At 45.9% G+C, this 21,640-nt stretch overlaps 1 protein-coding gene across 1 annotated transcript in view; it reads right to left on the bottom strand.

Moving 5' to 3' along the window:
• Window positions 1–21,640, bottom strand: part of LAMA1 (laminin subunit alpha 1) — a 376,319-nt gene that overhangs the window by 190,774 nt on the left and 163,905 nt on the right. The window contains exons 19-23 of the mRNA XM_063923508.1: window positions 20,414–20,625; window positions 18,386–18,492; window positions 17,247–17,427; window positions 13,949–14,085; window positions 6,276–6,512 (exon numbers count right to left, since the gene is read on the bottom strand). Coding sequence (XP_063779578.1) covers window positions 6,276–6,512; window positions 13,949–14,085; window positions 17,247–17,427; window positions 18,386–18,492; window positions 20,414–20,625 — 874 coding nt within the window. The remainder of the gene's footprint in view (window positions 1–6,275; window positions 6,513–13,948; window positions 14,086–17,246; window positions 17,428–18,385; window positions 18,493–20,413; window positions 20,626–21,640) is intronic.

Raw genomic sequence — 21,640 nt, 5'->3', positions numbered from 1 at the left:
CAGTGCACACCACCTGATCTGGAAAAGCTTTACTTTTTGTGCCCTGTCTCCTGCGGAGCCGCTATTCCCCATGGTCCTTTCAGGAACCCCAGCATCCACTAGGACGATAGAGAAATAAGATTTTACTTACCGATAAATCTATTTCTCGTAGTCCGTAGTGGATGCTGGGACTCCGTAAGGACCATGGGGAATAGCGGCTCCGCAGGAGACAGGGCACAAAATAAAAGCTTAAGGATCAGGTGGTGTGCACTGGCTCCTCCCCCTATGACCCTCCTCCAAGCCTCAGTTAGGATACTGTGCCCGGACGAGCGTACATAATAAGGAAGGATATTGAATCCCGGGTAAGACTCATACCAGCCACACCAATCACACCGTACAACTCGTGATCTGAACCCAGTTAACAGTATGATAAACGCAAAGGAGCCTCTGAAAAGATAGCTCACAACAATAATAACCCGAATTTTTGTAACAATAACTATATACAAGTATTGCAGACAATCCGCACTAGGGATGGGCGCCCAGCATCCACTACGGACTACGAGAAATAGATTTATCGGTAAGTAAAATCTTATTTTCTCTGACGTCCTAGTGGATGCTGGGACTCCGTAAGGACCATGGGGATTATACCAAAGCTCCCAAACGGGCGGGAGAGTGCGGATGACTCTGCAGCACCGAATGAGAGAACTCCAGGTCCTCCTCAGCCAGGGTATCAAATTTGTAGAATTTAGCAAACGTGTTTGCCCCTGACCAAGTAGCTGCTCGGCAAAGTTGTAAAGCCGAGACCCCTCGGGCAGCCGCCCAAGATGAGCCCACTTTCCTTGTGGAATGGGCTTTTACTGATTTTGGCTGTGGCAATCCTGCCACAGAATGTGCAAGCTGAATTGTACTACAAATCCAACGAGCAATCGTCTGCTTTGAAGCAGGAGCACCCAGCTTGTTGGGTGCATACAGGATAAACAGCGAGTCAGATTTTCTGACTCCAGCCGTCCTGGAAACATATATTTTCAAGGCCCTGACAACGTCAAGCAACTTAGAGTCCTCTAAGTCCCTGGTAGCCGCAGGTACCACAATAGGTTGGTTCATGTGAAATGCAGAAACCACCTTAGGTAGAAATTGAGGACGAGTCCTCAATTCCGCCCTGTCAGAATGAAAAATTAAGTAAGGGCTTTTATATGATAAAGCCGCCAATTCTGACACACGCCTGGCTGAAGCCAAGGCTAACAGCATCGACACCTTCCATGTGAGATATTTTAAGTCCACAGTGGAAAGTGGTTCAAACCAATGTGACTTTAGAAAACTCAACACAACATTGAGATCCCAAGGTGCCACTGGAGGCACAAAAGGAGGCTGTATGTGCAGCACCCCTTTTACAAATGTCTGAACTTCAGGTACTGAAGCCAGTTCTTTCTGGAAGAAAATCGACAGGGCCGAAATTTGAACCTTAATGGACCCTAATTTTAGGCCCATAGACAGTCCTGTTTGCAGGAAATGAAGGAACCGACCCAGTTGAAATTCCTCAGTAGGGGCCTTCTTGGCCTCACACCACGCAACATATTTACGCCAAATGCGGTGATAATGTTTTGCGGTTACGTCCTTCCTGGCTTTGACCAGAGTAGGGATGACTTCTTCTGGAATGCCTTTTTCCCTCAGGATCCGGCGTTCAACCGCCATGCCGTCAAACGCAGCCGCGGTAAGTCTTGGAACAGACAAGGCCCCTGCAGTAGCAGGTCCTTTCTTAGAGGTAGAGGCCACGGTTCGTCCGTGAGCATCTCTTGAAGTTCCGGGTACCAAGTCCTTCTTGGCCAATCCGGAACCACGAGTATAGTTCTTACTCCTCTCCTTCTTACGATTCTCAGTACTTTTGGTATGAGAGGCAGAGGAGGGAACACATACACTGACTGGTACACCCACGGCGTTACCAGAGCGTCCACTGCTATTGCCTGAGGGTCCCTTGACCTGGCGCAATATCTGTCCAGTTTTTTGTTTAGACGTGACGCCATCATGTCCACCTTTGGTTTTTCCCAACGGTTTACAATCAGGTGGAAGACTTCTGGGTGAAGTCCCCACTCTCCCGGGTGAAGGTCGTGTCTGCTGAGGAAGTCTGCTTCCCAGTTGTCCACTCCCGGAATGAACACTGCTGACAGTGCTATCACATGATTTTCCGCCCAGCGAAGAATCCTTGCAGCTTCTGCCATTGCCCTCCTGCTTCTCGTGCAGCCCTGTCTGTTTACGTGGGCGACTGACGTGATGTTGTCCGATTGGATCAACACCGCCTGACCCTGAAGCAGAGGTTTTGCTTGACTTAGGGCATTGTAAATGGCCCTTAGTTCCAGAATGTTTATATGAAGAGATGTTTCCATGCTTGACCACAAGCCCTGGAAATTCCTTCCCTGTGTGACTGCTCCCCAGCCTCTCAGGCTGGCATCCGTGGTTACCAGGATCCAATCCTGAATGCCAAATCTGCGGCCCTCTAGTAGATGAGCACTCTGCAGCCACCACAGGAGAGACACCCTTGTCCTTGGCGACAGGGTTATCCGCTGATGCATCTGCAGATGCGATCCGGACCATTTGTCCAGTAGATCCCACTGAAACGTTCTTGCATGGAATCTTCCGAATGGAATCGCTTCGTAGGAAGCCACCATTTTTCCCAGGACCCTCGTGCACTGATGCACTGAGACCTGGCCTGGTTTTAGGAGGTTCCTGACTAGCTCGGATAACTCCCTGGCCTTCTCCTCCGGGAGAAACACCTTCTTCTGGACTGTGTCCAGAATCATTCCTAGGAACAGTAGACGTTGGAATCAGCTGCGATTTTGGAATATTTAGAATCCACCCGTGCTGACGTAACACTACCTGAGATAGTGCTACTCCGACTTCTAACTGTTCCCTGGATCTTGCCCTTATCAGGAGATCGTCCAAGTAAGGGATAATTAAAATGCCTTTTCTTCGTAGAAGAATCATCATTTCGGCCATTACCTTGGTAAAGACCCGAGGTGCCGTGGACAATTCAAACGGCAGCGTCTGAAACTGATAATGACAGTTTTGTACTACAAACCTGAGGTACCCTTGGTGAGAAGGGTATATTGGGACGTGGAGATAAGCATCTTTGATGTCCAGAGACACCATATAGTCCCCTTCTTCCAGGTTCGCTATCACTGCTCTGAGTGACTCCATCTTGAATTTGAACCTTTTTATGTAAGTGTTCAAGGATTTCAGATTTAAAATTGGTCTCACCGAGCCGTCCGGCTTCGGTACCACAAACAGCGTGGAATAATACCCCTTTCCCTGTTGCAGGAGGGGTACCTTGATTATCACCTGCTGGGAATACAGCTTGTGAATGGCTTCCAAAACTGCCTCCCTGTCGGAGGGAGACTTTGGTAAAGCAGACTTCAGGAACCGACGAGGGGGAAACGCCTCGAATTCCAGTTTGTACCCCTGCGATACTACCTGTGGAATCCAGGGATCCACTTGCGAGTGAGCCCACTGCGCGTTGAAATTCTTGAGACGGGCCCCCACCATATCTGACGGGCCCCCACCATATCTGAGTCTGCTTGTAAAGCCCCAGCGTCATGCTGAAGACTTGGCAGAAGCAGGGGAGGGCTTCTGCTCCTGGGAAGCGGCTGCACGGTGCAGTCTTTTTCCTCTTCCTCTGCCCCGGGGCAGAAAGGAGTGGCCTTTTGCTCGCTTGTACTTATGGGAACGAAAGGACTGAGTTTGAAAAGACGGTGTCTTTTTCTGCTGATGTGAAGTGACCTGGGGTAAAAAGGTGGATTTCCCAGCCGTTGCCGTGGCCACCAGGTCCGATAGACCAGCCCCAAATAACTCCTCCCCTTTATACGGCAATACTTCCATGTGCCGTTTGGAATCCGCATCCCCTGACCACTGTCGCGTCCATAACGCTCTTCTGGCAGAGATGGACATAGCACTTACTCTTGATGCCAGGGTGCAAATATCCCTCTGTGCATCACGCATATATAGCAATGCATCCTTTAAATGTTCTATAGTTAACAAAATATTGTCCCTATCCAGGGTATCAATATTCTCAGTCAGGGAATCCGACCATGCGACTCCAGCACTGCACATCCAGGCTGAGGCGATTGCTGGTCGCAGTATAACACCAGTATGTGTGTATATACTTTTTAGGATATTTTCCAGCCTTCTATCAGCTGGTTCTTTGAGGGTGGCCGTATCAGGAGACGGTAACGCTACTTGTTTAGATAAACGTGTGAGCGCCTTATCTACCCTAGGGGGTGTTTCCCAACGCGCTCTAACCTCTGGCGGGAAGGGATATAATGCTAATAATTTATTAGAAATTAGCTGTTTTTTATCGGGGGAAACCCACGCTTTATCACACACCTCATTTATTTCCTCTGACTCAGGAAAAACTATTGGTAGTTTTTTCACACCCCACATAATACCCTTCTTTGTGGTACTTGTAGTGTCAGAAAGGTTCAATGCCTCTTTCATTGCCGTGATCATGTAACGTGTGGCCCTACTGGACATTACGTTTGTCTCGTCACCGTCGACACTAGACTCAGTATCTGTGTCAGGGTCTGTGTCGACCCACTGAGGTAACGGGCGTTTCAGCGCCCCTGACGGTGTCTGAGACGCCTGGACAGGCACTAATTGATTTGCCGGCTGTCTCATGTCGTCAACAGTTTTTTGCAAATTGCTGACATTATCACTTAATTGTTTAAATACAATCATCCAGTCAGGTGTCGACTCCCTAGGGGGTGACATCACCAACACAGGCAACTGCTCCGCCTCCACATCATTTTCCTCCTCATACATGTCGACACACGCGTACCGACACACAGCACACACACCGGGAATGCTCTGATAGAGGACAGGACCCCACTTAGCCCTTTGGAGAGACAGAGGGAGAGTCTGCCAGCACACACCCAGCGCTATATATATACAGGGATAACCTTATATAAGTGTTATTCCCTTATAGCTGCTGTTATTATCGTTATTTGCTGCCAAAAATGCCCCCCCTTCTCTTTTTTACCCTGATTCTGAAGCAGGACTGCAGGGGAGAGTCAGGGAGCCGTCCTTCCAGCGGAGCTGTGAGGGAAAATGGCGCTTGTGTGCTGAGGAGATAAGGACGTCGTGAAGGGGCGGAGCCTATCTCCCGCTTTTTTGTGTAAAAATGGCAGGGGTTAAAATACATCCATATAGCCCAGGAGCTATATGTGATGTATTCTTTTTGCCACCTAAGGTATATACTGTTATATTGCGTCTCAGGGCGCTCCCCCCCAGCGCCCTGCACCCTCAGTGACCGGAGTGTGAAGTGTGCTGAGAGCAATGGCGCACAGCTGCGGTGCTGTGCGCTACCTTAGTCTGAAGACAGGATGTCTTCTGCCGCCGATTTCACCGGACCTCTTCGTCTCTTCTGGCTCTGTAAGGGGGACGGCGGCGCGGCTCCGGTGACCCATCCAGGCTGTACCTGTGATCGTCCCTCTGGAGCTAATGTCCAGTAGCCTAAGAAGCCCAATCCACTCAGCACGCAGGTGAGTTCGCTTCTTCTCCCCTTAGTCCCACGATGCAGTGAGCCTGTTGCCAGCAGGACTCACTGAAAATAAAAAAACCTAAACTAAACTTTTATTCTAAGCAGCTCAGGAGAGCCACCTAGATTGCACCCTTCTCGGCCGGGCACAAAAATCTAACTGAGGCTTGGAGGAGGGTCATAGGGGGAGGAGCCAGTGCACACCACCTGATCCTTAAGCTTTTATTTTGTGCCCTGTCTCCTGCGGAGCCGCTATTCCCCATGGTCCTTACGGAGTCCCATTATCCACTAGGACGTCAGAGAAAAACATAATTTGTCTTAATGATCTATTAATGTTACAGGTTAATGCACAAGGGGTGATTGGTAAACCATAGTAGGTACTAATATTACGAAGTATTTTCTCTATAAGTACAAGAAATATAAGAAGGAAATAGAAGAATTTTCTCCTTAAATGTACTGTATTTGCCAGTAGGTGGCAGTGTCTGAACAAAGATTAATGTTAAAGTACAGATTATCAGAATATCATTCAATGTATATTGGAACACCAGTTCACACACAGTATAACTACAACTCATGTGCCAAAACATGAATCACTTTTATCTCCCAGTCTACTAAAGAGGATTTGTGAGGTAATGCATTATATTTGAGGCCCATAAGCTTTACATTCAATGATTCATAATACTATATTTAAAAAATACAGCATATAATATAATGTTATTATGTTTTATTTAGTCTCGTGTTTCATGAAGTATAATATTAAACCTTCATTTACCTTGCAAGCACAGGCACCGGTGTCTTCCTCACAGCTGCACATCATTTGTTCATCGTCACACCATGCAGACTGAGTGCCTTTTACATCACAGTCACAAGCCATGCAGCTAGGGTATTTTCTAAATCCAAAGAGACAAGCATTGCAGGTCTGTCCACCATATTCCTCTCTGCACAGGCACTGACCCGTGGTCACGTCACACTGGAGACTGGATGACCCATCATTGCTGCAATTGCAGGCCTAGAACCACATCAGAATATCATTAATAACGATGCTTGCTGTCAATATTACAACCATCTGCAACATGCAGATTAACTAAGCATTTTAACATGCAGAAAATTATCAATTTACTAATGCTAATACAACCCTTATTTCTAGCAAGAGAGAAATTAAAACCATTTCTACTTAATCTACAATTCATAAACTAGGTTATTTATGTTGGTCAATTGTCATTCTTTGAAGATCCATCTACTAAGACTTCGGGGTATATTCAAGTAGTGTCGGATCCATTCCGACATGCATTTGTCAGAATGGATCCGACAACCCCTATTCAATCCCATCTCAATTCGACTTTAAAAAAAGTCGAATTGAGATGAGACCTGTGAGCGGAGGAGAGGGGGGAAACCAGCGGGGACAGCCATGGGCAGACGGAGGAGAGCAGCTCTACAGCAGCGCTGCAGAAGGATGTCTCACAGCCGCCAGACCTCACGGCAGTGTCCACCAGCAAGTGTGACCTAACTTGCTGGAGCCGGGTGGACGCTGCCATGAGCGGCGTGGCTGTGACACATCCTCTGTCAGCGTCCGGAGTCTTACCGGTACGCTGGGGCCGCGGGGCTGGTTTCTCTGGTGGTGTGCGGGCAGCGGCGGAGGTGGGCTGCTGCGCCGGGTCCGTGGGCAGCAGTGGCGGCGGTGAGGGGGTCCGCTCTTGGCAGCGGGACGCTCTTGCTGAGTCGTTGCTAGGAGACCAGAGGCAGTGAGCAATGTGGCTTTGCAGAATGGTCTGCATTACTGGGCGCCGCCATGTTGGAGACCAAGTTTTAAGCATAGTTCCTGTTTCCTGTTTCTTTCAGCCAATCCAGGGGAAGCTCTCCCTATAAAAGGGGGCTGGTTTAGGACAGGGACGCCAGTGCTTCAAGTTACAACCCTGTTGTAGGTGCTTTAGCCTATTGTCGTATTCTGGTTACTCCTGCTCCAGCTTAGTCGGTTCCCTATTGCTACTGCAGTCCTGCTGTTCCTAACCTGCTACTGCCTGTGGAAGTGCTCCTGGAAAACCCGGTCCAGTAAGACTCTTTGGGCACAGTCGGCCCCGGGTCTTCTGCCTCGTCTTTCAAGCCACACTGCACAGATCTACTTCACCAGCCACGTCTTTGTACCACCGACCACTACCTGCAGATTGTTATCTTCAGCCTCATCTTCCAAACCACAGTCCACAGTCCTTGTCTCCAGCCACGTCTTCAACTACCATCCACAGTTCCACAGTTCATCATCTACAGTCTCGTCTTTCATATTACAGTCCACAGTTCTTTACCTTTAGCCACATCTTTTAACTACCTTCCACAGTTCCGCAGTTCATTATTCACAACCTCGTCTTTCAAGCCACAACCTGCAGTTCTTTATCCGCAACTACGTTCTTTAACCATCGTGCTCCAGCCACAGTTCTCTACCTCAGCCCTGTACATAATAAATACTATTTATTGACTTTCAACCCCGCCTACGTTCTTCATTGCTCCATGTCCCATGCAAAAGAACTATATCCAACCCCCTCATCTTGTTCACCCGCAGCCATCTACCTCCTCGGGCAAGTCTCAGCTGCAGGATCCTCAAACTTTGCTAGACGTGACAGTAAGCACTGGCCACAATGGATTTGACGGGTGATCAGGCCTCAGGAGGCAGATATCTGGTCTCGCTTACGTAAGCAGGAGGCCACACAATCTCAAATTGTGCAGTTCATGCAGAATATGTCCGAACGTCTCAACTCTCTCTGTGCTGCCATGACGGCCCCTCAAGTATCTTCAGCTGCTCCCACATTAGCACCTCCGGTCCCGCTTCCTACTGTACCAGTACTACTTCCACAGTTGCATTTGCCATCTCCCAGTAAGTTCGATGGCAATCCAAAACAATGCCGCGGGTTTCTTAACCAATGCGAAATCCAGTTCGAACTACAGTCGGCCAACTTCCCATCAGCACAAACCAAAGTAGCTTATATAATTTCTTTACTTACCGGGCAAGCGTTGGAATGGGCTTCACCCTTGTGGGAGAGGATGGATCCCATCCTGTCTAACTATTCAGAATTCGTGGCCACCTTTCGAAGAATCTTCGACGAACCGGGCAGGACTTCTGCCGCCTCATTGGAGATCCTGCGCCTGCGGCAGGGCACGTGTACGGTCAGTCAGTACGTGATCCAGTTTCGTACTCTCTCCTCAGAACTGAACTGGAACGAGGAGGCTCTCATTGCAGCTTTCTGGAGCGGTCTCTCCGAAGAGATCAAAGATGACCTCGCAACTCAGGACGTACCTGATAAGTTGGATAAATTAATTTCTTTATGCAATAAATTAGACCTGAGGTACAGAGAACGCTGTATGGAGAGGTCGCGGTCAGATCGCCCTAAGCCTAGAGTTGTTCTTCCTCCAACACCATCATCACCAGCTGCGGAAGAACCCATGCAGATCAATCGCTCCCGCCTCTCCAACGAAGAACGCCAGAGACGGCGACAAGGGAACCTCTGCTTGTATTGTGGTGCATCTGATCACTTTGTCAAAACTTGCAATCTACGTCCGGGAAACGCCCGCTCCTAGCTTGTGCTGGAGAGGTCAAGCTAGGAGAATTCTCAGAATTACATACCAAGAAAGAGTCTGCCTTGTTAACTCAATTGGAGCTCCCTTCTTCTTCTCTTCTCATCCCTGCACTACTCGTGTCCGGAGCTGCCGAAAGCTTCATTAAATCAGCTCTGGTCAAACGATCTGGAATACAAATGGTTCCTTTGGATCGTACCATTTCTGTTACTGCGGTGGATGGAAGTTATATCCCTGAGGGTATTATATCCTTTTGTACTATCCCTCTCAAAATTAAGGTCGGAGTTCTTCATTCAGAAAAAATCTCTTTCCTTGTAATTCCTAAAGCCTCTCATGAACTGATCCTAGGGTTTCCATGGTTAATGAGGCACAATCCCCACATAGACTGGCAAACTATGGATGTTCTCTCTTGGGGACAAGACTGCTTCCAGAGCTGTTTACCTTCAGTAAGACCTCTTGTTCTTCCAGTCCTTCCAGCCTTCCTGTGGAATACCAAGCCTTTCAAGATGTTTTCAGTAAGCATGGGGCGGACACCTTGCCCCCGCATGGTACTTGGGATTGTCCCATTGAGCTAGTACCTGGTAAGACTCCTCCACGAGGTCGAATCTACCCTCTCTCACTTCCCGAGACACAGGCCATGTCGGAGTATATCCAGGAGAACTTGGATAAAGGGTTCATCAGGTCTTCCACATCTCCAGCCGGGGTGGGGTTTTTCTTCGTCAAAAAGAAGGATGGGGGTTTGCAGCCCTGTATTGACTATAGAGGTCTCAATGAAAAAACAATTAAGAACAGATATCCGTTATCCGATTCCAGAACTGTTCGACCGTGTTAAAGGAGCTACTGTATTTACTAAGCTGAATTTATGGGGGGGCCTACAATCTTATACGTATTCGCCCGGGTGACGAATGGAAGACGGCATTTAATACCCGCGACGGCCATTACGAATACCTGGTAATGCCTTTTGGCCTATGTAACGCCCCGGCCGTCTTTCAAGAGTTTGTTAACGAAATCTTCAGAGACCTCCTCTATGACTGCTTGGTAGTGTATCTGGATGACATCCTCATTTTTTCTAGGGATCTGAAGACCCATCGGGAACAAGTCAGAGAAGTGGTAACTCATTTACGAAGGAATCAATTATTCTGTAAATTAGAGAAGTGCACCTTCGAAGTACCCACGATTCCATTCCTTGGTTACATTCTTTCAGGGCAGAGGTTACAGATGGATCCCGCTGAAGTCCAGGCGATTCAGGATTGGGCACTTCCAGCTACCCTTAAAGGAGTTCAACGTTTCCTGGGTTTCGCTAACTTCTACCGAAGATTCATTCAAAATTATTCTTCTGTCATAGCTCCCATAACCGAATTAACTAGGAAAGGAGCTGATCCTGCCAAGTGGTCTCCGGAGGCTTTGGAAGCCTTTTCGTCTTTAAAGGAGGCCTTCATGACCGCTCCAGTTCTTCGACAACCTGATCTCAGCCGTCCGTTCTTGGTGGAGGTTGATGTCTCTACTGTAGGAGTAGGAGCAGTATTATCCCAGCTCTTCGAGGACAAGAAGGTCCATCCTTGTGCGTTCTTCTCGCGAAGATTTTCCCCAGCTGAACAGAATTACGGTATTGGGGAACAGGAATTACTGGCGATTAAGTTGGCCTTTGAGGAGTGGAGGTATTTGTTGGAGGGAGCTCAGCATCCAATCGCGGTAACCACGGATCAGCAACCAATACCTCTCCACTTCCTCCTCCAGGAAAGATCTTCGTTGCACCAAATCTTCGCAAAAAATTTCTTACATGGGCCCACTCTTCTTCCTTCATGGGCCATGCAGGAGGTCATAAAACACTCAAATTCATTCAGCGCTCCTACTGGTGGCCTCATCTCAGGACTTCGTGGCTGCCTGTCCAAAATGTTCAGGAATTCGTGGCTGCCTGTCCAAAATGTGCCCAGCATAAGAGTCCCAAAGGTCCTCTAGCCAGGTTACTCCATCCGTTACCTGTGCCACTAAGACCATGGACGCATATTTCTATGGACTTTATTACTGATTTACCTACGTCTGGTGGACGGAACACCGTATGGGTCATAGTTGACCGATTCTCTAAAATGGCACACTTCGTTCCTCTGGCTAATCTTCCATCAGCATCCCAGTTGGCAAAATTATTTATAGCAGAGATCTTTCGACTTCATGGTCTACCGCAGGAAATCGTGTCTGATAGAGGTCTTCAGTTTGTGGCCAAGTTTTGGAGATCCCTATGTTCTGCTCTTGGTGTGAAATTGAACTTCTCCTCAGGATATCATTCCCAAACGGATGGTCAGAGAGAGTGAACCAGGATTTGGAGACTTTTCTGCGGTTATTCATGTCCTCCTCACAGGATAACTGGCTGGACTTCCTCCCGTTCACAGAATTTGCCCATAACAATCTCTATCACTCTGCCACAAAATCTTCTCCATTCTTCATTAATTATGGCTACCATCAGAGAGTTCCTGACTTCCAACTCTTAGACAATTTACTGAAACCTGGAAACAAATTCACAAGGCCTTGCTCAAGACATCCAAGAGGTATAAGACCTATGCAGATCTGAAGCGAAAAGCTGTACCAAGCCTTAAGGTAGGAGATCGGGTTTGGGTTTCCACACGTAACCTAAGATTAAAGGTTCCTACGAAAAAGTTTGCTCCCAGATTTGTTGGGCCCTACCCAATCGAAAAAGTTTTGAATCCTGTGGCTTATAAAGTGAAATGACCTCCGCAGTTAAGAATTCCTAATGCATTTCATATTTCTCTCTTAAAACCTTTGGTACTTAATCGATTCAGAGCTGCTTTGCCTAAATCACCCAAGATCCAATCAGCACAAGGAGACGAATTTGAGATTCACAAGATCCTTGATTCTCGCAAACGTTATGGTCGCCTCCAGTACCTTGTTGATTGGAAGGGATATGGACCAGAGGAGAGATCTTGGGTAGAAGCAGAAGATGTCCATGCTCCAAGACTTCTTCGGACATTTCATGCTAAGTTCCCGACTAAATCATATAGGTGTCCGGAGTCCACCCGCAAAGGGGGGGGGTGGGTACTGTCAGCGTCCGGAGTCTTACCGGTACGCTGGGGCCGCGGGGCTGGCTTCTCTGGTGGTGTGCGGGCAGCGGCGGAGGTGGGCTGCTGCACCGGGTCCGTGGGCAGCAGTAGCGGCGGTGAGGGGGGCGCTCCAGACACTCTTGCTGAGCCGTTGCTAGGAGACCAGAGGCAGTGAGCAATGTGGCTTTGCAGAAAGGTCTGCATTACTGGGCGCCGCCATGTTGGAGACCAAGTTTTAAGCATAGTTCCTGTTTCTTCCAGCCAATCCAGGGGAAGCTCTCCCTAAAAAAAGGGGGCTGGTTTAAGACAGGGACGTCAGTGCTTCAAGTTACAACCCTGTTGTAGGTGCTTTAGCCTGTGCTCCCAGGATCCTTGTCGTATTCTGGTTACTCCTGCTCCTGCTTGGTCGGTTCCCTATTGCTGCTGCAGTCCTGCTGTTCCTAACCTGCTACTGCCTGTGGAAGCGCTCCTGGAAAACCCGGTCCAGTAAGACTCTTTGGGCACAGTCAGCCCCGGGTCTTCTGCCTCATCTTTCAAGCCACACTCCACAGATCTACTTCACCAGCCACGTCTTTGTACCACCGACCACTACCTGCAGATTGTTATCTTCAGCCTCATCCTCCAAACCACAGTCCACAGTCCTTGTCTCCAGCCACGTCTTCAACTACCATCCACAGTTCCACAGTTCATCTACAGTCTCGTCTTTCACATTACAGTCCACAGTTCTTTACCTCCAGCCACCTCTTTTAACCACCATCCACAGTTCCGCAGTTCATTATTCACAACCTCGCCTTTCAAGCCACAACCTGCAGTTCTTTATCCACAACTACGTTCTTTAACCATTGTGCTCCAGCCACAGTTCTCTACCTCAGCCCTGTACATAATAAATACTATTTATTGACTTTCAACCCCGCCTACATTCTTCATTGCTCCATGTAGCATGCAAAGGAACTATATCCAACCTCCTAATCTTGTTCACCCACAGCCATCTACCTCCTCGGGTAAGTCTCAGCTGCCGGATCCTCAAACTTTGCTAGACGTGACATCCTCCTGCAGCGCTGTGCTGTAGCGCTGCTGTCCCGTCTGCCCGCGGTTCTCCCCCGTCTGCCCGCGGATCTCCCCCCTCTCCACCTCTAAGGTCCCTCATCTCAGTCCGACATTTTTTTATGTCGGACTGAGATGGTCGAAAACAGGACCAAATCCTGTCGAATTTGGCCCCGTTTCCCTCAAAAGTACGTGAATCGGCAGATATACCGCCGATTCACGTACTATTCGACAAGTCGAATTCCCCAACTTGTCAAATAAAAATAGCGGGGACTGAATAGGTCGAATCACGATTCGACCTTAAAAAGTCGATAACTGCCGTCTTTTCAACAGACGGCAGCTTTCGACCCTAGTTGAATATACCCCAAAGTCTGGCTACATTTTATTAGCCTAAGGTTGGGTACACGCCAAGACGATATCGGCACGATTTGCCGTACTGGAATGAAAAATTGCGCTGATCGTCTGATGTATACCCATGATTGCGTGCTCCCGCGGGTCGCACGCAACATCTTCTGCTTGGCCGTGCAGCAATTATCAAAGCTTAAAGAGAGATGAAGTAATAACAAATCAGCTCCTTAATTACAGGCTGTGCCTTAAAAATGCCAGATAGGAGCTGATTGGTTGATGAATCTCCCACAGATTCTAGGGTACACAGGAAAATAAATCCCCTCTCAATTACCTTATTTGAATAATCTTCAGCTCTAACAAGCTCCTTCAACTGATATTTGCTAATGTTACTAATACAGTAATCATTTTATTTATGTAAATTTTATATTCCATTTCTTACCAAACACCCAAGTTCAGGATCATGGCCCCAGAAGCTGGCATCGCAGTATTCACATTTTGGCCCATGCGTGTGGGGTGGGCAGACGCACTCTCCAGACTGTGGGTTGCAGTTATTCTGTGTGTGCTCACAGTCACAAGCTAGGGATAAACACTCACAGATCAATCCAACTAAGCCAAGCATAAACTGAAGAAGAATACAAATGGAATGCTAATTATGTGGAAATATTTTGATTAATTATTTACTTATGCCCTTATTTATCAATGAGTGATACATTTCACTGTGAGTGATAAATTACACCAGCCAATCAGCTCCTAACTGCCATGTTACAGGCTGTGTTTGAAAAATGACAGCTAGGAGCGGATTGTCTGGTGAAATTTATCACTCACAGTGAAATGTATCACTCATTGATAAATAAAGGCATTAATGTTTAGAATCAGTTGCTCTGGAAACTTTATAGTCCATCGGTCAACTACACACAGTGGAGGGGGCCATTTTGTAGGCTGGACAAATACTACTGACAACGAAGACTTAGGACTCAGCAAGAGCCAATGACTCACTGCAGAACAAGACACACTAGTTGTTTTATTAGTCAACCCTAACAGTACCAATTATACTACATAAAGTATCACAGATCAGCCACTAATTTATTATCTAATGACAGCAAACATCTAATTGTCTGCTATGGGTTATAGCAGGGGTGGGGAACCTCCGGCCTGTGGGCCGTATAAGGCCCGCGAAGCCGTTTGCTCCGGCCCACCCGCTTGTGTCAGTAAAACACGCCGCCGCTCAGTCCGGCGTCAGCGTGTCTCAGCTGTCAGGGCAGAGAGGAGAGCGCGGCTATGTCGGGCGGAGGCGTGTAGGACTTCAAACCAGCCGCCGGTTTGTGAGCCAATCAGAGCTCGCGGACCGGCAGCCAATCAGGAGCCGCCGCTGCCGGTCCGCGAGCTCTGATTGGCTCACGAACCGGCGGCTGGTTTGAAGTCCTACATGCCGCCGCCACCATCCGACATAGCCGCGCTCTCCTCCCTGTCCTGACCCCCTGCCAGCCGATACACGCAGCCGGATGGAGCAGCAGCAGCAGCAGCGGTAAGCAGCACAGTGGGGTGGGGGGCACTGTGGGGGCATTTGTGGATTTGGCACTGTGGGGGCATCTGTATACCTGGCACTGTGGGGGCATTTGTGGATCTGGCACTGTGGGGGCATTTGTATACCTGACACTGTGGGGGCAATTGTGGATCTGGCACTGTGGGGGCATTTGTGGATCTGGCACTGTGGGGGCATTTGTGGATCTGGCACTGCACTATTGGGGGCATATGTGTATAACGTCCCATTTTAATTGGCCACATTCATTTTTTTGTACCTCTAAGGGGCAAACCTACTGGGGGGCAGGGTAATTTTAGAAGTTGAGAATTTCTGTATGGCCCCGAAGGATTTTATAAATATTCAAATGGTCCTTGGTAGTAAAAAGGTTCCCCACCCCTGGGTTATAGCATTTCTTGCAATCACCTGGCACCAGCTTCCAGAAACATCTTCCATCTTATTTTAAAAATAATGCTTTTTCTGTATAAGCTGTCATTACATATATACAATTACTGATGCACAGAACGCAGACCTGAAATGGCATCCCATCATTTGTTGCTTGAGTATATGTAAATGATGTGCTCTGTTTTCTAATTAGGATATATATATATATCTTTTAAGCTTTGTTTGCATCAAATATCACTGTGATGTCTGGAAGTAAATGTACTAAGCAGAGCATTTCATAGCTGCTCATATTCGGTTGGTTTGGCTGTGGGGTTTGAAAGGACAATAAAATGAAATAAAAAAGAAATCGTGTTTTATATTTAATATCACTTCCCCTGTAAATTAGGTAGCCAAAAACTACCACAGACGTGAGTGTGACCAACATCTGTAATAAATGTTATGCTTTTGGAAAACCGGCATTTTCCCAGCTATGAATGCTATGTGAATGTACTGAACGTAACTACAGTGTGTATTTTTGAATGATATTTTGTTGGATAAAAATTACGGTAAACATAATTTAACCAGTGCTACTATGTCCCAAGCAAATATCAATAGGAAAATTCCCTAGAGTGAATGAGTGGAAAGGACTTATCTGCATCCCATGAAGTCTTGTTGCCACGTGGATCTGTACTGACACAAATTAAAGCTACTTGCCATGACTCTAGCACTAAAAAGGTACTTTGGCCCTCATTCAGTTGATCGCACCAAGCAACTTTTTGCTGTTGGTGCGATCAACTAGTCTCCGCCTATGGGGGAGTGTATTTTAGCATAGCAGGGCTGCGAACGCTTGTGCAGCCCTGCTATGCTAAAAGTTTCACACTAAACAAGACCAGGGCTGGACATACTTACCCTGTGTGACGTGTCCAGCGATGAGGGTCACGGCTTGGACGTCAGACATCCGCCCTCCGTTCGCCTGGACACGCCTGCATTTTTCTTACCACTCCCCGAAAACGGCTCCAAACGGTGAGTTGCCGCCCCGGAACGCCTTCCTGCAGTCAATCTTCTTGCGGTTGCTGCTGCAACCGCTTTCTTCGTAGTCAGCGTCGTTGCCCGGCGACGGCTGTCGCCGAGCAACATCGCGCTTGCGCATTACAGCCCACCGCACGTGCGCAGTAGTGACCCGGTCGCAGCTGTGCGAACGACAGCACGCTGCGGTCGGGTCGGAATGACCCCCTTATTGTTTACTAATATAATACAGGTTGAATATCCCATATCCAAATATTCCGAAATACGGAATATTCCGAAATACGGACTTTTTTGAGTGAGTGTGAGATAGTGAAATCTTTGTTTTCTGATGGCTCAATGTACTCAAACTTTGTTTAATACACACAGTTATTAAAAATATTGTATTAAATGACCTTCAGGCTGTGTGTATAAGGTGTATATGAAACATAAATGAATTGTGTGAATGTAGATACACTTTGTTTAATGCACATAGTTATTAAAAATATTGGCTAAAATTACCTTCAGGCTGTGTGTATAAGGTGTATATGTAACATAATTGCATTCTGTGCTTAGACTTGGGTCCCATCGCCATATCTCATTATGGGATGCAATTATTCCAAAATACGGAAAAATCCGATATCCAAAATACCTCTGGTCCCAAGCATTTTGGATAAGGGATACTCAACCTGTAATTTATTATTATTGTTCTACATGAATGAGGCCGTATTTATATCTCTTAGCTAAAATATGGGCAACAAGATTGTAGAAGTTAAAATTTCACACTGTAATTGATACATTAAGGAACTGAATGAGATAATGTAAAACTTACGTATGCAGCCACCATCCTTGTATGCATAAAACCCATGAGCACAGATGTCACATTTATCCCCTGCCACTCCGATAACACATGTACACTGTCCGGCATCATTGCACACTTCAGAGATTGAACCTGATTGGCTACAGTTACATGGAAGGCAGCCAAGACCAGATGTCAGACCGTAGAATCCAGGCTGGGGAGAAAACATTAAGATCACACTTAGCAGAATGTAAGAGCAAAAACTAGGTAAAAAGAAAAATGTCTCATTCCAGTTTTCAAGTAGTAATAAAGTAAGTAATAAACCTGTAAAATGAATTTAAGTGCAACTTCTGCGGTGGATGTGCCTACTCATTGTGCTGTCTGAGGTGAGAACGGAGATTATGCTCTTCTTATGTGTTATACGAACTACCGGAAACATTTATACATATATGAGCTCTGTGCACTTTAAAAACAAGCATTATAACTGTTTAGCATTAATACATCTCCCTATAATTATCATGCATTATAACATCTACCTTTATTTATTAATACAATTGCAGCAAGGCAATGTATATTTTTTCTACCTCCAGAACATATATACATAAATTATACACAAATATATAGGCCCTCATTCCGAGTCGTTCGCTCGGTATTTTTCATCGCATCGCAGTGAAATTCCGCTTAGTGCGCATGCGCAATATTCGCACTGCGACTGCGCCAAGTATCTTTGCTATGAAGATAGTATTTTTACTCACGGCTTTTTCATCGCTCCGGCGATCGTAATGTGATTGACAGGAAATGGGTGTTACTGGGCGGAAACAGGCCGTTTTATGGGAGTGTGGCTGAAAACGCTACCGTTTCCGGAAAAAACGCAGGAGTGGCCGGAGAAACGGGGGAGTGGTTGGGCGAACGCTGGGTGTGTTTGTGACGTCAAACCAGGAACGACAAGCACTGAACTGATCGCACAGGCAGAGTAAGTCTGGAGCTACTCTAAAACTGCTAAGTAGTTTGTGAGCGCAATATTGCGAATACATCGGTCGCAATTTTAAGATGCTAAGATACACTCCCAGTAGGCGGCGGCTTAGCGTGTGTAACTCTGCTAAATTCGCCTTGCGACCGATCAACTCGGAATGAGGGCCATAGTCTTCTGTATAGTATTCATTGTTTCTTACTTCACACTGGTCGCATTGTTTTCCAAACACATTTGGTTTACAGTCACATAAGCCAGTTTCATGGTGGCAAAGGGCAGAGATGGAGCTATTCGGGTGGCATTCACATGCTTCAAACGGATGAAAGAGTTACAGTTACAATGACAGAATAGAAATGTGGTTAAAGTGCCTCATCTGAACTACCAACAGTCATCTGTAAATCATCATTATCATGCTGCCTAATAGCTGAAGAAAAGACAATAGCTAATATCAGACACTTATCCTTATTCAGAGGATAAATGTCTGATATTACAACATATCTATCTATCTATCTATCTATCTATCTATCTAGATCACTATACGGTAAACAGAGAACAAAACTGATATAACTGACAAAATAAGAATATAGGCATAATACTGTATACTTGTGATCATTCAAAGCAAATAGATGACAGGCTGTGGATGGAGCAGGCACAGACTATTTTATTCCATTCATGATCTATCATCTGTCAGCACACCCTCGTTATATCTCTATGACAATGCCATAGAGATATAGGGGTATATTCAATTAAAGTCGTATCCATTCCGACATGTATTTGTCGGAATGGATCCGACAACCCCTATTCAATCCCCATCTTAATTCGACTGGGGTATATTCCGCCAATCCACGTGCTTTTCGACAAGTCGAATGCCTCGACTTGTCGAAAAGCTCTGAATAGGTCGAATCAGGATTCGACCTTGAAAAGTCGAAAACTGACGTCTTTTCGACAGACGGCAGTTTTCGACTGCAATTGCATATACCCCATAATGTACACCTAAATAATGTACACCTAATGTAGCACAACATAAACTGTTCATGTAAACATGCTCTGTTCCTGAGTACATACTCTAAGGGATAAATGTGTTAGCCTGCGGGAAGCAGGAAGTGCGGGATTTTGTGCGAGTCTGGACGGATTTTTAAAACGCCAATCATTTCTATGACTTCTAGCAGGCTATTACATTTTAGCCCTATAACTCTTCAACAAATGATATGTGATCACCGAGGCTGCCAACTACCTCCTAAGATCTAATGAGTGATGAAAAGCTGGTGTCGTGTCACCAAGATCTCTGTACTCATACCTGTACATGTATAAGACAAAAATATTAAACAGCTTTACTATGTGCTTTATTTGTAGCATAAAGGGCCCTACTCATTTGACGATGCGCCGCCGAGGTGCCCGACGGCCGAAACGGCCGACGAGCGACCCGGCGGCGGGGGGGCAGTGACGGGGGGAGTGAAGTTTCTTCACTCCCCCCCGTCACGTGGCTGCATTGAAGTGCAGGCATATATGGACGAGATCGTCCATATTGGCCTGCATGCACAGCCGACGGGAGACCAGCGATGAAAGAGCGCGGGGCCGCGCATCGTTCATCGCTGGAGTCTCCACACTGAAAGATCTGAACGAGTTCTCGTTCATTTATGAACGAGATCGTTCATATCTTTCAGAAAATCGGCCAGTGTGTAGGGCCTATAAGGAAGGCAAAAAATAGCAATAACTATTGAATATAAGCTAAAAAATGTGTCATGCATAACACAGAATGACGTAATAATCCACTGGGTACGTTGGTGTATTAGAATAACAAAAACCATAAACTTACTATGAAACTAATTTTTGTAGTAATTCGCAGTAATAGCATGTAGTGTTTTTATAATATAACACAATGCAATGTGTACACACTAATATTATTGTCACATTATGTAGGATTTCTAATGTGGGGTTTTAGTACAACTCAAGACCAAATTTGGGAGCTCACTTTAGATTGACCTCTGTCAATATGGGTTCCTAAATAAAGAATCCATTTATGGATTTCCCTAATAATCCACTGATTGGAACGCTTTTGCATTAATGTGTGGAACACTGTACTACAATAGGAACATGTCTTCAACAACATAATTATGGAGCTTTGTCTTAAATGCTGCTACGAACTCATCTACAGTATATGTAGTAGACATACTCTCTGTGAACAGTAAATACATCAAACACCCATCTCACTTTGCAGTTAAACACTTACCAGTACAATTCTTTGCTAAAAGTGCATCTCCATGGAATCCATCTGCACATCTTTCACAGTTTCGTCCAGCTGTATTATCAATACATTTAAGACATTCTCCTGTCATGGAGTCACAATGACCATCTTCAAAAGGGTCTATATTGCCATTACAGTCACAAAGGACGCAGGACCCTCCGGGCACTGAGGGATTTCCAAAGTAGCCTTTTGCACACCTGTATCACAGCAAGAGTTCATCAGAACTGACATCCCTTCTAAAGTCTCAGAATTCTAACATTTAAACAGGAAACTGACTTATATTGTACACTGTAAAGTAGAAATTAGTGTATGTATAGAATTAAAGTGGCTGTCCCAACCCATTCTACTGATTCTATAGCTGCATTACTCCTAATACTAAAACATTGTACATATTTTCATAATTCAATACAATATTTAGCAGAAAAAAAACACTGCTAAAATGGAAAACTATAGGGAATATGTATCAAAGCTTGAAGAAAGATAAAGTGGAGAGAAGAAGAGTACTAACTAATAAGCTCCTAACTTTCATGTTACAGGTTGTATTTGAAAAATGACAAGAGCTGATTGGTTGGTACTTTATCTCTCTCCACTTTATTACTCTCCAAGGCTTAGTACATCTGCCCCTGGAAGTGACATCATTGACACAAGTGGGAGGGGTCAGAATTCATAACAAGTGTCATTACATGATAATATTTATCACTCTTCAGCTTTACTAACTAAATAATTACTGAGTGGGTAACTAGTTTCAGAGGATGAGGTTCTTTTAGACTTCACGATAAGGTCGCAAAGAAGTGAAATGAAATCTAGGTCGAGTGTCCTAATGGATTTCCGCCATAATCGTGCCCAGATATCATAAAGGGAACACCAATTTAGGGCAAATGCCAGTCATAACAGCCATAAGTACCTCAGTTAGGGTTCTGAATGTATTCATAACTGTTTAGAAGAAGTAAAGTTTTATAATACAGGTTGAGTATCCCATATCCAAATATTCCGAAATACGGAATATTCCGAAATACGGACTTTTTTTGAGTGAGATAGTGAAACCTTTGTTTTTTGATGGCTCAATGTACACAAACTTTGTTTAATACACAAAGTTATTAAAAATATTGTATTAAATGACCTTCAGGCGGTGTGTATAAGGTGTATATGAAACATAAATGAATTGTGTGAATGTAGACACACTTTGTTTAATGCACAAAGTTATAAAAAATA

Source organism: Pseudophryne corroboree, chromosome 5 (assembly GCF_028390025.1).
Source record: "Pseudophryne corroboree isolate aPseCor3 chromosome 5, aPseCor3.hap2, whole genome shotgun sequence".
NCBI lineage: Eukaryota > Metazoa > Chordata > Amphibia > Anura > Myobatrachidae > Pseudophryne > Pseudophryne corroboree.
Note: the sequence above shows the minus strand (reverse complement) of the source record. Positions and strands in the feature narration are given on the sequence as shown.